At 37.7% G+C, this 20,031-nt stretch overlaps 1 protein-coding gene across 1 annotated transcript in view; it reads left to right on the top strand.

The window, feature by feature from the left end:
• Window positions 1-20,031, top strand: part of DOK6 (docking protein 6) — a 376,586-nt gene that overhangs the window by 198,112 nt on the left and 158,443 nt on the right. Inside the window, exon 4 of the mRNA XM_032309552.1 lies at window positions 4,987-5,106. Coding sequence (XP_032165443.1) covers window positions 4,987-5,106 — 120 coding nt within the window. The remainder of the gene's footprint in view (window positions 1-4,986; window positions 5,107-20,031) is intronic.

Raw genomic sequence — 20,031 nt, 5'->3', positions numbered from 1 at the left:
CAACCAACTGAGCCATCCAGGCGCCCCTAAAGAAATTTAATTATTTAGCCACTACATGTAGGTACAAGTTTGAAAGATAAAATGAAAGACAAAAGGCACCGAGTCTGTGGGAAAATAAACATCTTAAAGTGCAATGGGTTTAGATGATTGCATTTGTATTTAATCTCTTCTGTTCTGCAAAAATAAAATAGAGGAGGTAAAAGATGGAGGATAATTCAGAGATAAACACTAGTTAAGTAATGATAGGACAAAATAAATTAACATACCATAAAAGATTAAAGGACTTCAATACATAGTTTTCCTAAGAAAGAACAAGTAAAAAGCATAGGTATAATCATTTGAAAGGTAACTATCAAAAACAGGTTTTAAAAACAAAAAAACCAGGGTGGCTCAGAGGGTTAAGCCTCTGCTTTCGGCGCAGGTCATGATCTCAGGGTCCTGGGATCGAGCCCCGCATCGGGCTCTCTGCTCAGTGGGCAGCCTGCTTCCTCCTTTCTCTCTCTCTGCCTGCCTCTCTGCCTACTTTTGATCTCTGTCTATCAAATAAATAAATAAAATCTTTAAAACCAAATTATTATATAATACCTAAACAAATTCAGGTTATTTGGAACAAAACTATTCAATCAAGTATGCAGATTACAAAGCTTAGTGCTTGTGAGATAAAGCCTTGGGGTTGATCTCATTGAACTCAGTAGTACCACAGCCCCGCCCCTTTCCCTGGACAGTGCAGTCCAAGACACCCATGGCTGCCTGAAACCAGGGATAGAACCAAACCTTATTAGGCTGTGTTTTTCCTATGCACACATACTCATGAGAAGGTTTTATTTACAAATTAGGCACAGTAAGAGATTAACAACAATAATAATAAAATAAACAATTATATTCTAATGAAGGTTACATGAATGTGGTGTCTCTCCAGATACCTTGTGCAGTACCCGCCCCTCTTGAGATGAGGGGAGATGAGAAAATGCCCCGTGCTAAGATGTGGGGACGTGGGGACATAGGCGTTGTGACATAGTGTTCGGCTACTATGACCCCCTGATCTGTATCAGAGGAGGATCAGCTGGTTCCAGCCATGTTTGGGTGACGGAACCCGTGGATCTGGGGGGCACTCCTGTACTGGAAGAGAAGGGACAGCGCTGACCGTTTGTCAGTCGGCTGCATGATCTCCGGGCTGCCCGGGATGCTCATAAGACCCCAGGAGACGCCTTTCCGCCTTGGCCCCTGGCCACCTCCTCAGTCCAGCGTCGTTGCTCTAGCACACTCACACAAACACATCCCCACACCCACACATAGCCCCGCACATTCTCACAAGCAGACACCCTCACTCCTACACTGACGCGTCCATACACACTGTCGCGAGTACCCGCACACACTAAAGCACACACACGTATTCACACTGTCACAGACTCACACGAATACCTCCTCACTAGCAAACCCACGCGTTCACAGGTATCCTGCCACACACTCACGGACACACACACTCGCACACTCGCACACTCACACTCTGACGTGTACACATCACCTCCCCTTCTTTCTGCTTGTCCGGCTTGTCCCTGACCACATTCCTCCCAAGCTGCTGGCCTTTGCCACGGCTCCCGGTTCCTACGAGCCAAGCCCGTAGCCCTGCCGGGCACCGTGTCCTGAACGCACCTGCCCACCCCACGAGACGAACGCTGCAGACAACAGAAACGGTGTGTTTTTCATATAACCTCCTCGCACAGAACAGTGCCTCGTTTGTAGCTGTTCCATGGCTAAGTTTTTCTTAGAAGAGGAGTGAACTTCCGCTGGTACTCAGTCGCCAGCATCTCTCGCTCTCTGTTCCTCTCTCTGAAATTGTTTACAGTTTTCTTTCATGTGACTGTATATCCTCTACTTTTATTACTTTTGCTACTTCTGTTCCTACATGCTACTGCATTATTAAAACACTGAAGTATTGCGATTCTTGGGATTTGATGCAAAAGACATTTTTACCTGCCCGTAGAAAGCCCAGGGACACTCCTCATTTCTGCCACGGGAGACTCCCTAGTTCTTACGCAAAGGCCCCATTGAGTTCTCCCTGAGAGCGTGAGCTCTAGCCTCAGAGAATCCCTGTACTGGACGGTTATTTTCTGTGTCTTATTGAATCCCAGGACAAGAGAATTAATAGAAATGAGTGCCATGTTTCTGCGACTTCTGGGCTGACTTTGTATTTCAAGGGAACGCTGACCCAAAGGTGTCTCTCATATTTCGCATTTTTATTCTGACCCCAAGCAGCATCCTGGGTAGTCTGAGTTCTATTTATGGAGTATCAGAAATACTATCAGGTTGAGTGACACAGGCAGATCTTAATTGCATATGATTTTCCTGATGGTTTAAAATTGTGCGGTCCTGGGGCGCCTGGGTGGCTCAGTGGGTTAAAGCCTCTGCCTTCGGCTCAGGTCATGATCTCAGGGTCCTGGGATCGAGTCCCGCATCGGGCTCTCTGCTCAGCAGCAAGCCTGCTTTCTCCTCTCTCTCTCTCTGCCTTCCTCTCTGCCTACTTGTGATCTCTCTCTGTCAAATAAATAAATAAAATCTTTAAAAAAAAAATTGTGCGGTCCTGAGGAATATGCAAGACATAAAAAATGTGGAAAAGGAAAAATGCCGTCATATTATCTCCCTTCACAGAAACGTCAAGCATGTCTAGAGACACGGCATGGAAACTGGCTTGAGATTTTGATTTGTTGTTGGAAAAGCTTTTCAAACTTTTATAAATCTTATAAATCAAAACTCTTCTATCTGATGAAAATAATTTTCAATACATTGCTGCCACTGCTCCTGTAAAATTTTCTCGGGAGGGCTGGCATTCCCTCACTAGAGGAGATTTTCCGTGGAAAGCTGTAAGCCCCAGCCAGTGCTGTGTCTGTGTATTAGTGGCCTTGTGATCGGAGAGGATTCTTTTCTAGATTTCCAAGGAAAGGCCGAAACAGCCAGACCTAGGCTCTGATTCCACCTAAGCAGGAGGCCAGGCTCAATGAGAACCCACTTCCTCCCAGCCCCAGGTGGATGGTGTGTGTAGAACCACTGAGAGGCTGGGTCATGAAATAGGGGAATCGCACATTACGTAAAGAAACACCTTTCATGCCTCGAACATGGGAACTACTGTTTCATTAGACTAGTACCCTGTGGAGGACTAAGTGCTCTTTTTCTTTTTTTTTTCTAACAGTATTTTATGGTCTTGATAAAACTAGAAATAAATGACAAATTTGTCTTGACATCTCATTGATCAAACCTAGTTTTGATGCTAAGATAGTGTGACTGAGCCCAGGAAGAAAACATTACCCAGGTTTGATGGTGTCGACCATGGAGCAGAGCAGTTGGTATTCAAACCCCTGGAGTCAAGAAAACCTGTCACAGATGACTTTTTATGGGCAGTTTAAAATGCCAAGGCAAAGGTTGAAATGTCATCCGCGGAGAGTAACAAGAGATTTGAAGGAAATCTATATTAGACTCTCCTAGTACAGATTTATGCTATGCGGAAAAGTCAGAAATTTCTCTGGGCAGGTGTCAATGGAAAGTTCTCATCCAAATTCTGGGCAACAGTTTTGGGGCTTGGCCCAAAATTGTCAACCTCATACCCTTTTCAGATCCTTCATATTATAATATCTACAGGATCTGGGCTGCAATTCCTGTCGTGGTGCTGACCAGTGGTAGGGGACCCACGTGTGACACTGCTTACCCACCTCACCCACACGGGGCTTATATAAGAATCAAATTCGCTTATGTTTGTGGAAGTGTGAGATACTACAAGATTATGTGTAGGTGTAAGATGTTCTAATGTTTCGAGCAAAGAATAAACTTGCGAAAATAAAGAAGTTGGAAGATAACCAGTATCTTAGGTAACTGGAGTTTTCTAAAAGGGAAAATTACTTTGAATATCCTACTCCAATTTTTTTTAAAGAGGGCCATTTTTGATGTTTACAGAAGAGAGGTTACCACATTCTCATGCTGATCTTTGACTCATTGCAGTTCACAATGAAGGAGCAGAGCTTCGATGCACACAGATCTAAGTCGCATTCAGGAAAGCATTTGCTCGTTTATCTTAGTCTGACATTTCTCGAGGATTCATTTACATATTTTTATTTTATATTTAATTAATTTTGCCCTCCAAAAATTAAATCAGTCTAAAATACAGTAGATAGTTAACAATATTCTCAGACTATTATTTGTAAATAATATAAAATGCATTGGAATATCTTAAGATCACTTTTAAAAATGTTATAATGTCAACCCTTGGGAAATAATTGTGGGTATTTTTTTTCACTTCTCGCATACAGGCTTTTTTGTGTTCTTTTTTAAAAAATTTATTTGAATTCAAGTCGCCAACTAATAGTACATTACTTGATTCAGATATAGTGTTCAGTAATTTATCAGTTGTGTGTATAACACCCAGTGCTCATCACATCACGTGCCTCCTTAATGCCCATCACCCAATTACCCCAGCCCCCATGCACCTCCCCTCCAGCAACCCTCTCGTGGTTTTTCTCCCTCTCTGATGACTTCCCATTCAGTTTCCCCTCCCTTCCCCTATGAGCCTCTGCTCTGTTCCTTGTATTCCACATGTGAGTGAAACCATATAATAATTTCCTGTCTCTGATTGACTTATTTCACTCAGCATTATACCCTCTAGTTCCATCCACATCGATGTAAATGCTAAGTATTCACCCTTTCTGATGGCTGAGTAGTGTTCCGTTGTCCATACGGGCCACCTGTCGACGGACATCTCAGCTGTCTCCATTATTAGGTATTTACCCCAAAGATACAAATGTAATGATCCAAAGGGGTGCCTGCACCCCAGTGTTCATAGCAGCAATGTCCCTAAGAGCCAAACTATGGGGTTTTTTTGTTTTCTTCAGGTAGATTTTTAACTCTTACCACCTACCTAGGAAAATGGTTCAGGAAGTTCTCTTCCTGTGCTGTCCCTCACAGCACTGCCTGACTTTGGTGGTGTGTGCTCATTTGCAGAGCTGGAGGCCGAGGAGTGGTGCAAACATCTCTGCATGGAGTGTCTGGGGACCCGCCTCAATGACATCAGCCTTGGTGAGCCCGATCTTCTGGCGGCAGGTGTACAGCGAGAACAAAATGGTGAGTGTGAGTTGCCTTCCATTATTTAAAGTGCACTAATAGTAGAATTTTGAGACTGGAAGGGGCCTTGAGAACATTTCAAAACAATCATTTTTAGAAGAAATTAACTAATCCATCTGAGCTATGAAGAGGCTTTCCCAAGGTTGGATAGCAACCAGGAGAAAATCCCAAGGTACGACCTAGGTGTCCTGACTTCTTGCTCTGTGACATTGGGATATATCTAAATAAATGACTGATTTCCACTGGATATTTTTTCCTGGTTTGTCGAAGATTATTTGACCATAGAGTTGCGGGTCCATATCTGGGATCTCTACGCTGCTCCACTGGTCTGTGTGTCTGTTTTTGTGCCAGTACTATGCTGTCTTGGTGATCACAGCTTATTAGAAAAGCTTGAAATCAGGCAACAAGATGCCACCAGTTTTGTTTTTCTTTTTCAGCATTTCCTTAGCAATTCAGGGTCTCTTCTGGTTCCATACAAACTTTAGGATTGTCTGTTCCAGCTCTTTGAAAAATCCCAGTGGAATTTTGATCAGGATGGCATTGAAAGTATAGATTACTTTGGACAGTATAGATATTTTAACAATGTTTATTCTTCCAATCCATGAGCATGGAATGCTTTTCCATCTTTTTGTGTCTTCTTCAATTTCTTTCATGAGTGTTCTGTAGTTCCTCGAGTACAGATCCTTTACCTCTTTGGTTAGATTTATTCCCAGGTATCTTATGATTCTTGGTGCTATAGTAAATGGAATCAATTCTCGAATTTCCCTTTTTATATTTTCATTGTTAATGTATAAGAAAGCAACTGATTTCTGTGGAAATCAGAGGGGGAGATGAACCATGAGAGACTGTAGACTATGAGAAACAAACTGAGGGTTTTGGAGGGGTGGGGGTGGGAGGTTGGGTGAGCCTGGTGGTGGGTATTAAGGAGGGCATGTATTGCATGGAGCACTAGGTGTGGTGCATAAACAATAAATTTTGGAACATTGAAAAGAAATGAAATAAAATTTTTAAATATTTAGATAAATAAATAACTGATAAGTTAACTCAACAGATAATGAGTTTTTGAATGTATAACATTTCTACATCTTCTTTGAGAGTTGTTGTAGATTTAGAGTCTAAATTAACAAACTGGTTTATTATGTTACTTTTCAAAAAATTTTAGGGAATTTGGCTAATACCATGTCTTAGCTCAGGCTTCCAGAGCAAATTACCGTAGATTGGGTGACCTCAACAACAAGAATTAATTTCCTACAACTCTGGAGGCTAGAAATCCAAGATTAAGTGTCAGTTTCCAGTGAGGATCCTCTTTTTGACTTGAAGACCAACCATCTTCTCACTGTGTCCCCACATGGCTGAGAGAGAGAGGGGGAGAAAAATCTTCCTTGTGTCTTTTCTTATATGGGCATTAATCCCACTTTGGGGGGCCCACCTCACATCTAAACTTAATTCCTCCCCTTCCATCTCCAGATCACCTCAGAAGTTAAAGCTTCAACATGAATTTCAGGGAGGCACAATTCAGTCCATACCATAATACAAGTATGCAAGGATGAAACGTCAGAGGGTGTAATAAAATTAAGGCTTATGTGATAACACAGTTTACTTACGATACTCTTCTCTAAGAGGCATTTCTGAAATTGTGGGTGTTCTTGACTAGCGCCTCTAAATCATGAAATCAGAGTAATGTGATGAGCTACTTTTTCCTCATTTTTTAACATAATTATAATCATCACTAGAAGACCTAAGAGTGTGCTAATAGAAACTTTTTAGTGTTGCTAATTTTTGATGGCCAATGTTTTTGAAAAGGTTGAGAGACACTGGTGAAGCTTGCCACTATTAAAAAGAAATTATAGAATTACCTGTGACTTATAAATTAGACACCACAGGTAAAAATGTACCAGGATAGTCCTTGGAGATCATTATTTGTTATGACTAAGAATGTGCTAACAGCCATCACTGCCTTTGTAGCCCGTTAAAAAGCACTATTTTGGGGGTTGTTCCTAACCTGCAAAAAACAAGTTTTCCCTGTTAATTGGCCACGAACACATGTGAGCACACCACCTTTGCCGACGGCAGCTTCCAGAAAGTCATGGAGGCATTTCTGCAACTCTTCCAGCTTCCATTTCATCTTCCAGTTCTCTCCCACATTCTCCTGGATGTATTTCCTCTCTCTGCACCATTTCCTGAGAGCTGGGCCTACATACAGAACATCCATGGCCGTGATGCTTAGAGCATGTGCTCACCCACCGTTTCAGAAAAGGAGGGAAGAAACTCTTCCTGATAAACATTCATAACGCAACTCATAAAGGAAATACGAAGAAAAGGAATAAATTAGGCCTGTGGATGGCAGCATTATTGTGTGGCTCATTTAGTGTGCATTGTATGCTTCTAAAGATTTGGGGTTGTATGGGGCGCCTGGGTGGCTCAGTCAGTTAAGCATCTGCCTTGGATTCAGGTCATGATCCCATCAAGCCCCCTGTTGGGCTTCCTGCTCAGCGGAGAGTTTGCTTTTCCCTCCGCCTGCCACACTCATGCTTGCTCTTTCTCTCACTCTCACTCTCTCTCTCTCTCTCTCAAATAAATATGTAAAATCTTAAAAAAAAAAAAGATTTGAGACTGTATATGGTTTCCATCAAGACTAATGGATAATGTACTTCTTTGGTTTATTAGGAGTTTATTTTTAGTTTCATAATAATGTCAGAATAATTTCCTGAAACATATAGTACAGGCACGTATGGGCTGCCAAGTGAAATTTCCAGGCCATAGTCTGAATGCGTGATACAAAGTCACTAAATCTCTCCTGATTTTAGTTTCCTAACGTGTGAAAATTAACTCATGATGGTTTAGTAAGGTGATGGAAAATAAAGACTAACTCTCATGCGTAATTCGATTTAAAAAAAAGACACAAGGGGCACCTGGGTGGCTCAGTGGGCTAGAGCCTCTGCCTTTGGCTCAGGTCATGATCCTAGGGTCCTGGGATTGAGCCCCGCATCGGGCTTTCTGCTCAGTGGGGAGCCTGCTTCCCTTCCTCTCTCTCTGCCTGCCTCTCTGCCTACTTGTGATCTCTGTCTGTCAAATAAATAAATAAAAATCTTTAAAAAAAAACTATTAAAAAAAAAGACACAAGTATTTTTAAGCACAAAATAAAAATGAAGAAATCCAAAATAATTCCTTTGTATACTAGAGAAGATCTAAAATGATCTTAACAGTCAATGCCATAAATGGTTTCTTAGCTTTATTTTGCTTAATAGTCCCAACTTCATACAAAGAGATATATGTTCTTTTAAAAATACATTTTAGAAATTCATGAGCAATTATTTATAGAGAAGGTAACCTTTGGTTCTTTTAAATGAACCCCTAATACCCTGTTAGGAGATCAGCAATCTTACTTCAACACAGACACACAGACACACAGACACACACACACCCCACACACATATGATCACTGAGACTAGCGTTCAACATTAAAAGGAAACTTTTTCAATGAAAGGGTCTCCTTTCCTTAGAAATCACCTTCCACTTGGTGAATTTCTCTCTGAGTCCCAAGGCCATAGACAGACCCATTGCTCCACACTCTTCAAATATGCGTACACTTTCTTTAAAGTGCCTTGAGTTCAGGTAATAACATCTTTCCTGTGTTCTTGTCCCATTGAAGGCTACATAAAACTTTAAAACAGTCATTCATACTGTAGGAGAACATGAGAAGATATATCTTGACAGAATATCAAGACTACACATTCTACTATTACTAGCTCAAAAATTCCAATACACACATGCACACGCATATACACACTTCCTGGGAGAGAAACACACACAGACTAACCAAACTGGTTATTGGCATACCCTGATTTTCTCACTTGTTAATCAACACACTTCTTTTATAGATACGATAATTCCATTTTAGGGTCCCCTTGAAATAAATACCAGTGGTTTTCATGATATAGCCTAGCAACGGTCTTTGACCAACTTCAGCCCACACCTGTGGGCCCCATGATTGCTTTAGAGACACACCTGTTCCTAAAACACTACACCTGTTCATTTTACTATGTGTAGGGAAAGTACTTATTTTTTTAGCTAGCTAATTACTCTTTCAAAAATAACGTTCTTTTTTAAAACTGTCCTTTCATGTCTTTAATCACTACCCCACACTTTTCAGGTATAACATTTCCTAAAATAAATAAAATTCTTCACTTCCTAGTACATGTTTGAAGTCACTAATATGTACAGATCTGAAAGATTTTTCATTACAGATTTCAGTTTTTTTTCCTAAGCTATTTTAGTATTAAATTTTATAATGTATTCTTCATCAGAAACATCATTTTACTATTTTATCAATGGTGTGCTTGGATTTAATTTGAAATTTCTCCCAAGAGACGAGTTCCATATGCCTGCAGAATTGATATGAGAAATGACATCGCTGTGGCTTGGGCTGATCTTGTGGTATCATATCTTCCAGGAAAGACTCACTGCTGACGCTTGACCACAGCACTTTTTTTTTTTTTTTTGACATTCAGAATTGCTCCTTCTCCTCTAATATTTTTCTGACTCTTCACAGAGCTCAGTCTTATTTATAGAGACCAGCTAAGAATAAACATTTGTGCAAATAATTTTTAAAGGTGTAATGTGTGTTGCTGAGATAAAAGTGGTTATCGATTAAATTCTTCACTATACTCATCTTTATCTAGTGCTGTCAGCTGCTTTTATATCGACTCAGAATCCCACATGATATAGGGAAAAATAAAGACACATACAAACTTACTCTTGGACCTCAGATAACACTGCCACAAGAAAGTGCATATTAAGTCCACATTTGAACTTTAAATTCTTACAACTTCTAGAATCTTTGCATCTTTCCATAATATTTAAGATACTGAACTACACTGACCTTAGAATGTATGGTGCTCACTAATGGTCGTTTATAAAGGATTCCTTATCCATAACAGCAATTTTAGAAAACAAGGTTTACTCATTAATCATTAATAGCGGAAGTAAGCATCATTACCAAGAAGGAATGCACTTGTAGGAAGTTCCTACAGTTGTTGGAAGTGGACTCACAGAATGTGTCCAGATTGCTCTTGATGAAAGAGATTGCCATTGGCATCAAAATAGAAAAGTAACCTCAGACTTTGCCCTCTGGTTACTATAAGGTCAGATCTGAAGGTTTGGTTTTATCTAGAAATTAGTGTCCCTAATTATGAATGGACTAGAATTGGTACAAGTTTTTACTTCTAGCCTAAGAATGTATATAACCTTCCTCCAGAACCAAAGCAATATTCCAGTGTTTTTTTCTAAATTATTTACCTGGGTTTCCATAATAACCATACTTCTTACATTCCACTCAGATTGTCTTGTGTGTCATTCACTCATTCAGTAGTCACCCATCAAACATTTTTGAGGCTATGATATGCAAGAATTAGGCTGAGGAAATGTCAAATTATATAACATATGGTCATTACTTTCAAGAAGCTCAAGAAGTAGTGAGGAAGACAAACCAGTAAACAAGGTGCATAGATCATTGTGGGTTTTTTTATTTTATTTTATTTTTTTAGTGTTCCAAGATTCATTGTTTATGCACCACACCCAGGGATCCATGCAGTATGTGCCCTCCTTAATACCCACCACCAGGCTCACCTAACCCCCCACCTTTCTCCCCTCCAAAACCCTCAGGTTGTTTCTCAGAGTCCACAGTCTCTCATGGTTCATCTCCACCTCTGATTTCCCCCAATTCAGTTTTCCTTTTTGTCTCCTGTTGTCCTCCATGCTATTCCTTATGCTCCACAAGTAAGTGAAACCACATGATAATTTACTCTCTCTGCTTGACTTATTTCACTCAGCATAATCTCCTCCAGTCCCATCCATGTTGATACAAAAGTTGGGTATTCATCCTTTCTGATGGAGGCATAATATTCCATTGTATATATGGACCATATCTTCTTTATCCATCTGTCTGTTGAAGGGCATCTTGGCTCTTCATAGCAGCAATGGCCACAATTGCCAAACTGTGGGAAGAGCCAAGATCATTGTGTTTTAAAATAATACTGTGTTACTTATCACACAAATCTCAATAACACAGAACTTTATCATTCATACACAGAAGGGTTGGCCAGGGTTCTCCTGACTTAGGCTGGGTACTGATGAGACTGGCCCCAAACTATATAGGTATCCATGTCTTTTCCATTTTGTATCTTACCCTCCTGACACTAATGGCTCCCCAAGGCATGTCCTCAAAACAAAAAACAGGAGGAAAAGCAAGCGAGCCCAAACTTGCAGCACAAATTAAGCCCCTGTGTGTGTCATGTCCACTGATATTCCATTGGCCAAAGCAAATCCTATGGCCAAACCTGAAGTCAGGAGGCTGGCAGGACACACTACATGGGAGGCCATGACATAAGTTGGAACTTATGATCTAATATGGAGAGGAAATGAACAATTGAGAAAAAAATGACCCAGTCTACTATCTGAGGTGTAATAAGAGCATGCTAAAATAAAAATAAAAGGAAAATGCTGTGCACACAGATGATCAATTCAAATTAGAACAGCCTACCTTCTTTATTTAAATTATTTTTTACTCCCCCAAACAAGCTTTTTCAGTAAGGCAAGTCTGAATTCTTAATACCCATCAGTAGTTAAAGCTAATACTTGCAGAACTGTACTCAAATGGAAAATGACCAGTTAATGACAAAAAAAAAAATGGCAGCAGTAACAATAAACATCTTCCTATTTTAAGGATATTTCCCCAACTTTTCAAAAATGACCTGGTGTAAATCATATTCACTCTTATATACATTCTTTATAATCAGTAATGAAAAGTTTTCCCAGTTTATTTTTTTGTCCATAGAATAACCCTGAGCAAAACTAACTTTTGCATGGGAAAAGAACTTACATACACCTGTGTTTGAGCTTGAGTAGGAAGTGAGTTTTGTATCTGAAATGCCATCCACATACTCTAGTATTTCCAAAAATGAGTTCCATGATATTCTACTACTATTACTACTGCTAAATGCTCTCTGAATGAGATTATCAGTAGATTGAATTTAATACCTTAGAACACTGTTATTGGTTGAATTGTCCCCTCCCCAAAATAAGATATATTAGAGTTTTACCCCTCACAGCTTCAGAATGTGACCTTATTGGGAATAGGGTCTTTATAAAGATAACCAGGTTTAAATGAGGTCATTAGAATGAATGCTAATTCAATATGACCTATAATATATCCTTATAAAAAGGGGAAATTAGGACACAGAGGAAAGATGATTTGAAGACACAGAGCAGGAAGATGGCATGTGACTCCAGTGATGCATCTACAAGCCAAGAAAGTCTGAAGATTGCCAGAAAACACCAGGAGCTAGATGAAGCAAGACAGATTCTCCCCCTAGAGCTTTCTGAGAAGTCATGGCCCTACCAAGACCTCGAGTTCCAATTTTTAACCTCTAAAAAAATGAGATATTAAATTTGTGTTGTTTAAAGCCACCACTTAGTGATACTTTATTATAGCAGCTCTAGGAAACTAATACTAACTCTGTATAATGGTCACAACGTACATTAATAGAGTAAGGTTATTGAGGTGTCTTATAGTAAAGACCTTGTTCAAGTCTGTATTATGAAACATTTCCAAACTCAGTTTTCCATGTTGTCTCTTTCTACACATAACACTTATTCATACCCTTTGGAACTTACCTTCCATGAAGCACCTCTGAAAATGCCAGTATAGCCAAAGAGGTGATCATCTATAGGGAAAATTGAAAGGTGAAGTTGATGAGAATAGCTCCCCCCCATCAAGAATCAGATAACATTCATGAATGCAACACAAAGTCTTAAATAGGCTACATTCTTTGCCTAGCTTTGTGTTACATTGCTTTAATTTCACTGTCTGATGGATATTGACACTGCATATAATTAACAAACCTGGTTAAAACTATCACTTTCCCCATATGGTGGTCTTCAACGTGCACTATAATGGAATAAAGGTCAATACCATATATATTTCTGCCTTTTTTTACAATAAGTGCTTCAGGGAAGTTAAAAATGCTTTAAGTACCTACCACATTGCCAATTCAAAACGATCCATTTCTCAGACTATAACCATGTCATTGCAAAGTGAGATGCATCCTGGAAGAACTATCTTGAAACACCGAAGGACCCGCTCTATTTCCTTTGCCCTGGAAGAAGTCCCTGTACAAACACAGAACAAAGAGGCAGATTTCAAAAGCATTTGGAGTCATGTGAAAGTAAAAGCTTTTGAGGGGAGAATGTTGGATCCAGAATTATGGGTATCTCCCAGCCCCAGACAAAAAGAAAAGAGAGACTTTGCAAGTAAGTTTTCTGGGAGTCAGAAGTAAACGCCTTGCCCTTCCCCTTTCCATGGGAGTTTGGGTTCACAGAGAGGCGACATATTTAAATCTCCTCATATAAACTGGTCATTTCTTCAAAAGCAAACACTAGAATTTGATTCTCCATATTGGGTTGGATGATAAGCATGGGAAAAATACTGGGGAGATGTCAGGAGTGCCAGAGAGGTGTAAGAAGACAAAGAGAGAATCAACTGTCTCAAAAGAACAATGTGGCCTAGAAGGCGTGCCCGAGTATCTATATGCCCACCTTGGACTCCAGACATGATCTGGGAGCAGAAGTTGATACATCCAGGAAAGAAGATGTATAACTTCATAGGAAAGTAGATACATACAAACCAGATAAGAGAACTCCCATGTCCTCTGGTGACTCATGTGATTATACCAATTCAGCCTAAGATGAAAAGGGGAAGAAGATCCAAGATTGAACTTGATCACAGAGTGGATTAAATAAGACTTCCTTTGACAGAAAACAAACACAAACATACAAAAAAGAACAGAAAACCTTAAATGAATTCAATACATAATAATGAAATTTTACTTTATGACATAGCCAAGTTTTCATGAACCATTTTTTTTCTCCTGCCACAGTAAAATAAAGTAGCCTAGAGCATAGAAGTCCAGCATAGACCTGATCAGCAAAAGTTGCCAGACAAAGTGTATCATCAAGTTCTGTTCCACGTCTCAGCTCTGGGGTCATGATCAAGTGACAGACATTCTCTAAATCTCAGCTTCCGACTCTTGAGAATGATCATGATAGTTTGTATCTCATAGGATTGTTATGAGGATTAAGTAAAGCCCGGCATGGGAACCAAGTAGCACGGTGCCTGGCAGGAAAGTCAGTATGTATCTGGGACACAGGTGAGCGTCCCTATCACATTCACATCAGGCGTGTGCTAAGCAAGTAAATCCTGGGCCTGCACTCATACTCAGAAACAAAACATCTCTAGGATTCGGGGCCAGATGTTCATATTTTAACAACTTCAGTGAACCTAACATGCACAAACATTTGAAAACTTGGAATAATAAACTCAATTATAATTAGCTTGGTAAAATCTACCAGTGATTTTAGGATTTGGTCATTTCAGAATGACCAAATACAACATCCTTGTATGATCTTAATACCTGTTCATATTGTAATGACAGCCCCTTTTTACTGCATATGGGTTATGTGTGGATTTTTTTTTTCTTAATCAGCATCATCAGAGATTTACCTATTTGTTAGACTTCTCTTAATTCTGTTTTAAATTCTACTAATTTCTGTTCTCATTCAATGTGGTGAGTTGCTTCACAGTCTGGAGTTTAATTATAGGTTCTTTTTCTTTTTTCTTTTTCTTTTTAAAGATTTCATTTATTCATTTGACAGACAGAGATCACAAGTAGGCAGAGAGGCAGGCAGAGAGAGGGAGGGAGAAACAGGCTTCCCACTGAGTGGAAAGCCTTATGTGGGGCTCAATCCCAGGACCCTAAGACCATGACCTGAGCCAAAGGCAAAAACTTTAACCCACTGAGCCACCCAGGTACCCCAGTAAAATATTAAAAAAAAAAAAGGAATAATCTAATTTGTACCATTTACTAAAGATTCAAATTACCCAAAATGATTCAAGAAAAAATAGAAAATCTAAAGAGCCCTGTATCTTAATTTTAAGAAATTGAAATTATTGGGACACCTGGGTGGCTCAGTCAGTAAGCATCCAACTCTCAATTTCGGCTCAGTTCATGATCTCAGGGTTGTGGGATCAAACACTGTGTCAGGCTCCACATTAGGTGTGGAGCCTACTTAAGATTCTCTCCCTCTCTCTCTCCCACCTCCCCTCTTCCTCTCTTAAAAAAAAAAAAAGAAAAAGAAATTATAATTCTTATTATACAACTTTCCATAGACAAACCCTACTCCCACATGATTGCAGAGTTGAATTCTATCAAGCAGTTAAAGAAGAAACAATACCAATTGTATGCAAACTCTTTTGGAGGAGGAATTATTCTACAACTCATCTTATGAAGCCACTATAACCCAGATGCTAAAACTGGGCAACGTCAATATAAGAAAAGAAAATTACAGACAAATATCTTTCATGCATGTAAGCACAAAATCATTTTAGAAATTAGAAAAGGAATCCCAAACTATAACATGGAAAGATAATATACTGTGATCAATATTGGTATGTGCCAGAAAGGCAAATATTTCCTGAAATCAATCAATATCTTCATTATATTTTCACTATATTAATAGTTGATCCATATATCAACATATATCCATTATAGTTGATCCATAAAAAAGCATTTGATAAGACACAATAATCATTTATGAAAACAACTCTTAAAAGTTTAGGAATAGGAGGAGGCTTTCTCAAAATGATGAAGGACATCAGTGAAAATCATTCAGAATATATAATTTTTGAATGTTAAGATATTGAATGCTTTCCTCATAGGATTGAGGATAGGACAAAGATATTCTTTCTCACCAACTCTATTCAGTATTCTACTTATTCTACTTAAGGTTCTGATTTGTGTAATATGACTAGAAAATAAAACAAAATCATAAAAATTAGTAAAGACAGAAGCTAAGATAAAGTACTTAGAAACTCCTATGAAATCTGTGAGAAAACAATCATAACTAAGTGAACTCAGTGATGTTTCAGGATAAAAGTTTAATATGCAAAAATGTGTTTGTATTGATGTGTATGTGTAAACATTATAAAGATTCTATATGTGATATATATATACACACATGTATTATATATATATACACAAGATATATACAAACACATATATATTATATATATTATACACACACCCATCTATATTAGGAATGAGCAATTACAAAATGAAATACAAAAGTATCACTTATAGTACCATCAAAAACAATCACACACTCAGGGATAAAACTGGCAATGTTTTATAACCATACCTCTACAGTGAAAATTAAAATATTGCTGAGAGAAATTAAAAGATACTTAAATAAATGGAATGATAAACTACGTTTATGACTGCAGTATGCAATTTTGCTAAGATGTTAGCTCTCCTTAAATTAACCTGTAGATTTGACACATCCCAATAAAAATCCTAGAAGTCAGACTTTTTTTTAACTTAATGAGACAATTTCAAAATGCGTTTGGAATGAAAAGGCCTAAGACTAGCCAAACTATCTTGAAAAGGCAGAAACAAGTTGGAATGGGTACCCTTTCTAATTTCAGAATTTATTATAACTGACAGCAGTCAAGACAGACAACAGTCAATAGTCTATGGAACCGAATAGAAAGAAAATGATCCATACATATGTGGATTAGTAATCTTTGACAAGAACACCAAAGTCCTCTCTCACAAGCTTATTGGCAATTTCAATGAGAAAAGGAAAGTGTGTTAATAAATAGTTTTAAAGAGACTGGATATCTATAGGGGAAACAATGAACCCCAACCACTACGTCACACTACTCAAGTATCAATTTAAGGTGGGTGTGACTTTGAAATAGACCAACATTTCTTTTATAAAGCACTGTAAGCAAACTGTTAAAAAAAAAAAGTAATTTGTACTTCATCAAAATTTAAAACTTTGCTCGTCCAGAAAGCACTATCAAAGAATTCAAAAAAGGAAATAAAAAATAAAAATGGAAAGCCACGAACGGGGAAGAAATTAGTGATGTGGTGAAGCTGGATGTTCCTAGCTCACAAGAACCTAGAACAGGCAAAAATAAGAGACAATGTTAGAAATCAGATCAGCGGTTGCTTCTGGGGTGTGGGCAGCTGGAGAATGGCATAAGGGAACTTTCTGGGGAGCAGAAAAGTTGTGTATCTTAATGTGCTTTTGTCAAGACTGAAAGAACATTATAATCAACACATGAACATTTTGTTATGTTTCAGTATAGTTCAGTATACCAGTTAAGGTAAAAAATAAAATGTTAAGACTGCTGTGAAAAGTGTAGACTATTAAGTTTCTTTCAATAACATAGGACTTACTAGAAAAGTTAAAGAAAACTATTTTCCACTCTCTAGACTTACATAAATATTTTAAACAAAATTAATAAAAATCTGAGATGAAGTCTTTCTAATAAACATGGTAGGAGCAATTTCTAGTATATAGAGTTCTCACAGTCAATTCAAGTAACAGCAGACTCAGTTTTAAAAAAATTCTGGCAAAGGACATTTATATAAATGAATATATAAAATAGATATTTTAATTGGAATATATATGGGTAAGGAACTTCTGGAAATCAATTTGGCATTGTCTGATTTGTAAAAGAGTTTATGGCATTTAATCTAATGATTCAGATTTTAATGTCCAGCATAAATTAATAATTAAGGATATTAAAGTGATCCAAAACTTTATATAAGTTTATACTTTATGTAAGTATACTTTTGTAAAGTTTATACTTTATAAAGGTTTATAAAGTTTATATAAGTATACTTATATAAAGTTGACAAGCTTATACTTTATATATAATAATACTTATATATATACTTTATATAAGTATACTTATATAAAGTATATTTATATAAAGTACATACTTTATGTAAGAATAAAGTAAACCCTATGACTGAATATGAAATGACAGAATTATTTTGCAAATTGAGCTAAAATTGATTATTTTATTAAAGTTTAATTTATGTTAGACAAAAGTTAGCTTAACCTTAATATTCAAGTAGATAATTATTAAATAAAATATGGCATAGCTATACAGTGGAATATAATGTATTTGTTAAAAATTATACCCCCAAGGAATATTTAACAGCATCTGAAAATTCTTATACAATAATGAGTACAATATAGATGGTTCAATACTTTGTATTTAGTTTAATCACCACTGTATGTGAATATATTTGCATTATGAATATAAACTATTACTTTAATGGAGTTGATCTCTGTAAGGTAAAATAGCAGTTGAGTTTATTTTATGTTTTAAAATATTTTATTTACTAGAGTGAACATGATTTATTTGGAAATGCAGATAAAATTCAGTCAACAGTCATTTTTTTGTTGTTAAAAGAAAGAAAAAGAGAAAATTAATAAATGGCTAGGGGATTAAAATATACGGCTTTAAAAAATCTTTTCTTTAAATTTTTAAGTCCTGCCAATTCATTGAAGAAATGCAGGGATTCCAATTCACAGTGGCCATGAACAGATGGCATCTGGCTACTGAACTTACTATTGCCACAGTATAATAATATAAATTTTGACAAATTTCCGTACCATGGTAGAAATGAATTCCTGAAGGCTTCCACACATTTTGATGAGTATAAATCATGCTTTGTTTCACTGATGGTATAACTGCATTAAACAGATATCAGGATATCTACATGTGCAAATGTCTGCTTCCTCATGTGGCCCCATTTCTAAAGCTGCTGAAATTGAAGGCTGACCCCTGCAATATCCTAATATTAGGGAAATTCAGAGATAAGAATATAAAGTTCAGAATGATCTTGAAACATTTCATTATTTTCTGAGTAATACTGGTTCTGTTTAATTCTTTAGTACTTCATATAACTTAAGAACAAGGCAGTTGTATCAAAAAATGGGGTGAACCTAGAATCCAAACTGAGATAAATCCTCAGTAATAAATTCCATACTCCACAGCGTATGGTCAGTTTCTCAAATACCAGATTCCTGTGGATTTATTCATTACTGCTTAATTTTAGACCAATGGCTATAATCCTGGGACTAAATAATATTTAGTGAACTATGTAGTAATTCAGTGTTAAAATTAAAATTTTATGTTTTGAATTGATATGCAATAACTTTTAAAAAAGAGCAGAAAATGGGACTTTCTTGCTCTCTCAAAAATGTAAGGCAGCCCCAGAGCAGGGAATGATGGGTTAAAAGCATCATGAAATTCTAAAGATCAGGCTGGACAATTCGTTGAAGAAGAGTCTTTGAAGGTCTTTCATAGGAAAAGGGCAGGAAGGAGGGACACACACCCTCACAAGCAGGATGAGAGAAGAGAGGTGAGACTCAAAGAGTTTGGAGTGTCTGCCACATTGGGAGAAGGACCCCTCATCCTGCCTGCTGATGGAGCCGTGCGCAGGCTGGCAGAACACAGCAGTGCGCGGGAGAGTTCAGGGGACAGCTTGAGTTTGGAGGGGCCGTGGTTTCTGTTTCCACGGTGATAAATCGGAGGGCAGGATGCAAGATACAGGCTACAGCGAACTACTCATGACAGACAGCTAAAAAGATCAAGATCACCAAGGAGACGAGATACATTTCCACATTTGACGAGACAACCAAGTTTAGAGCTTTTAATGAACCAGCTGCGGTAATAAATTTCAATTTAAACATGTTTTCCATAAATAGTAACTTTCCTGATTACATGACACTTAGGGGAAAGGGGAGTTGAATTCTCTTGCCGTAAGAAAAATCTCACTTAAATGTTTAAAGTTATTTTGTAAATCAATAAATAAATGAAGTTCTTTTGAACAGTAAGTTGTATATACAGTGAGTCTTACTTTATGGAATCACTGGTTGATAGAAACCACTAAGTGAAATGCAAATTATAAATAAATTAGCCAATTATTGATAGCTATTACTAATCATTACAAAACCAAACTTTATATATGTCATTATTTTATATGTATATTATATGTAATTATG

Source organism: Mustela erminea, chromosome 13, assembly GCF_009829155.1.
Source record: "Mustela erminea isolate mMusErm1 chromosome 13, mMusErm1.Pri, whole genome shotgun sequence".
In the NCBI taxonomy this organism is placed as follows: domain Eukaryota; kingdom Metazoa; phylum Chordata; class Mammalia; order Carnivora; family Mustelidae; genus Mustela; species Mustela erminea.
The sequence above is the reverse complement of the archived record's forward strand: the minus strand, read 5'-3'. Positions and strand labels throughout refer to the sequence as shown.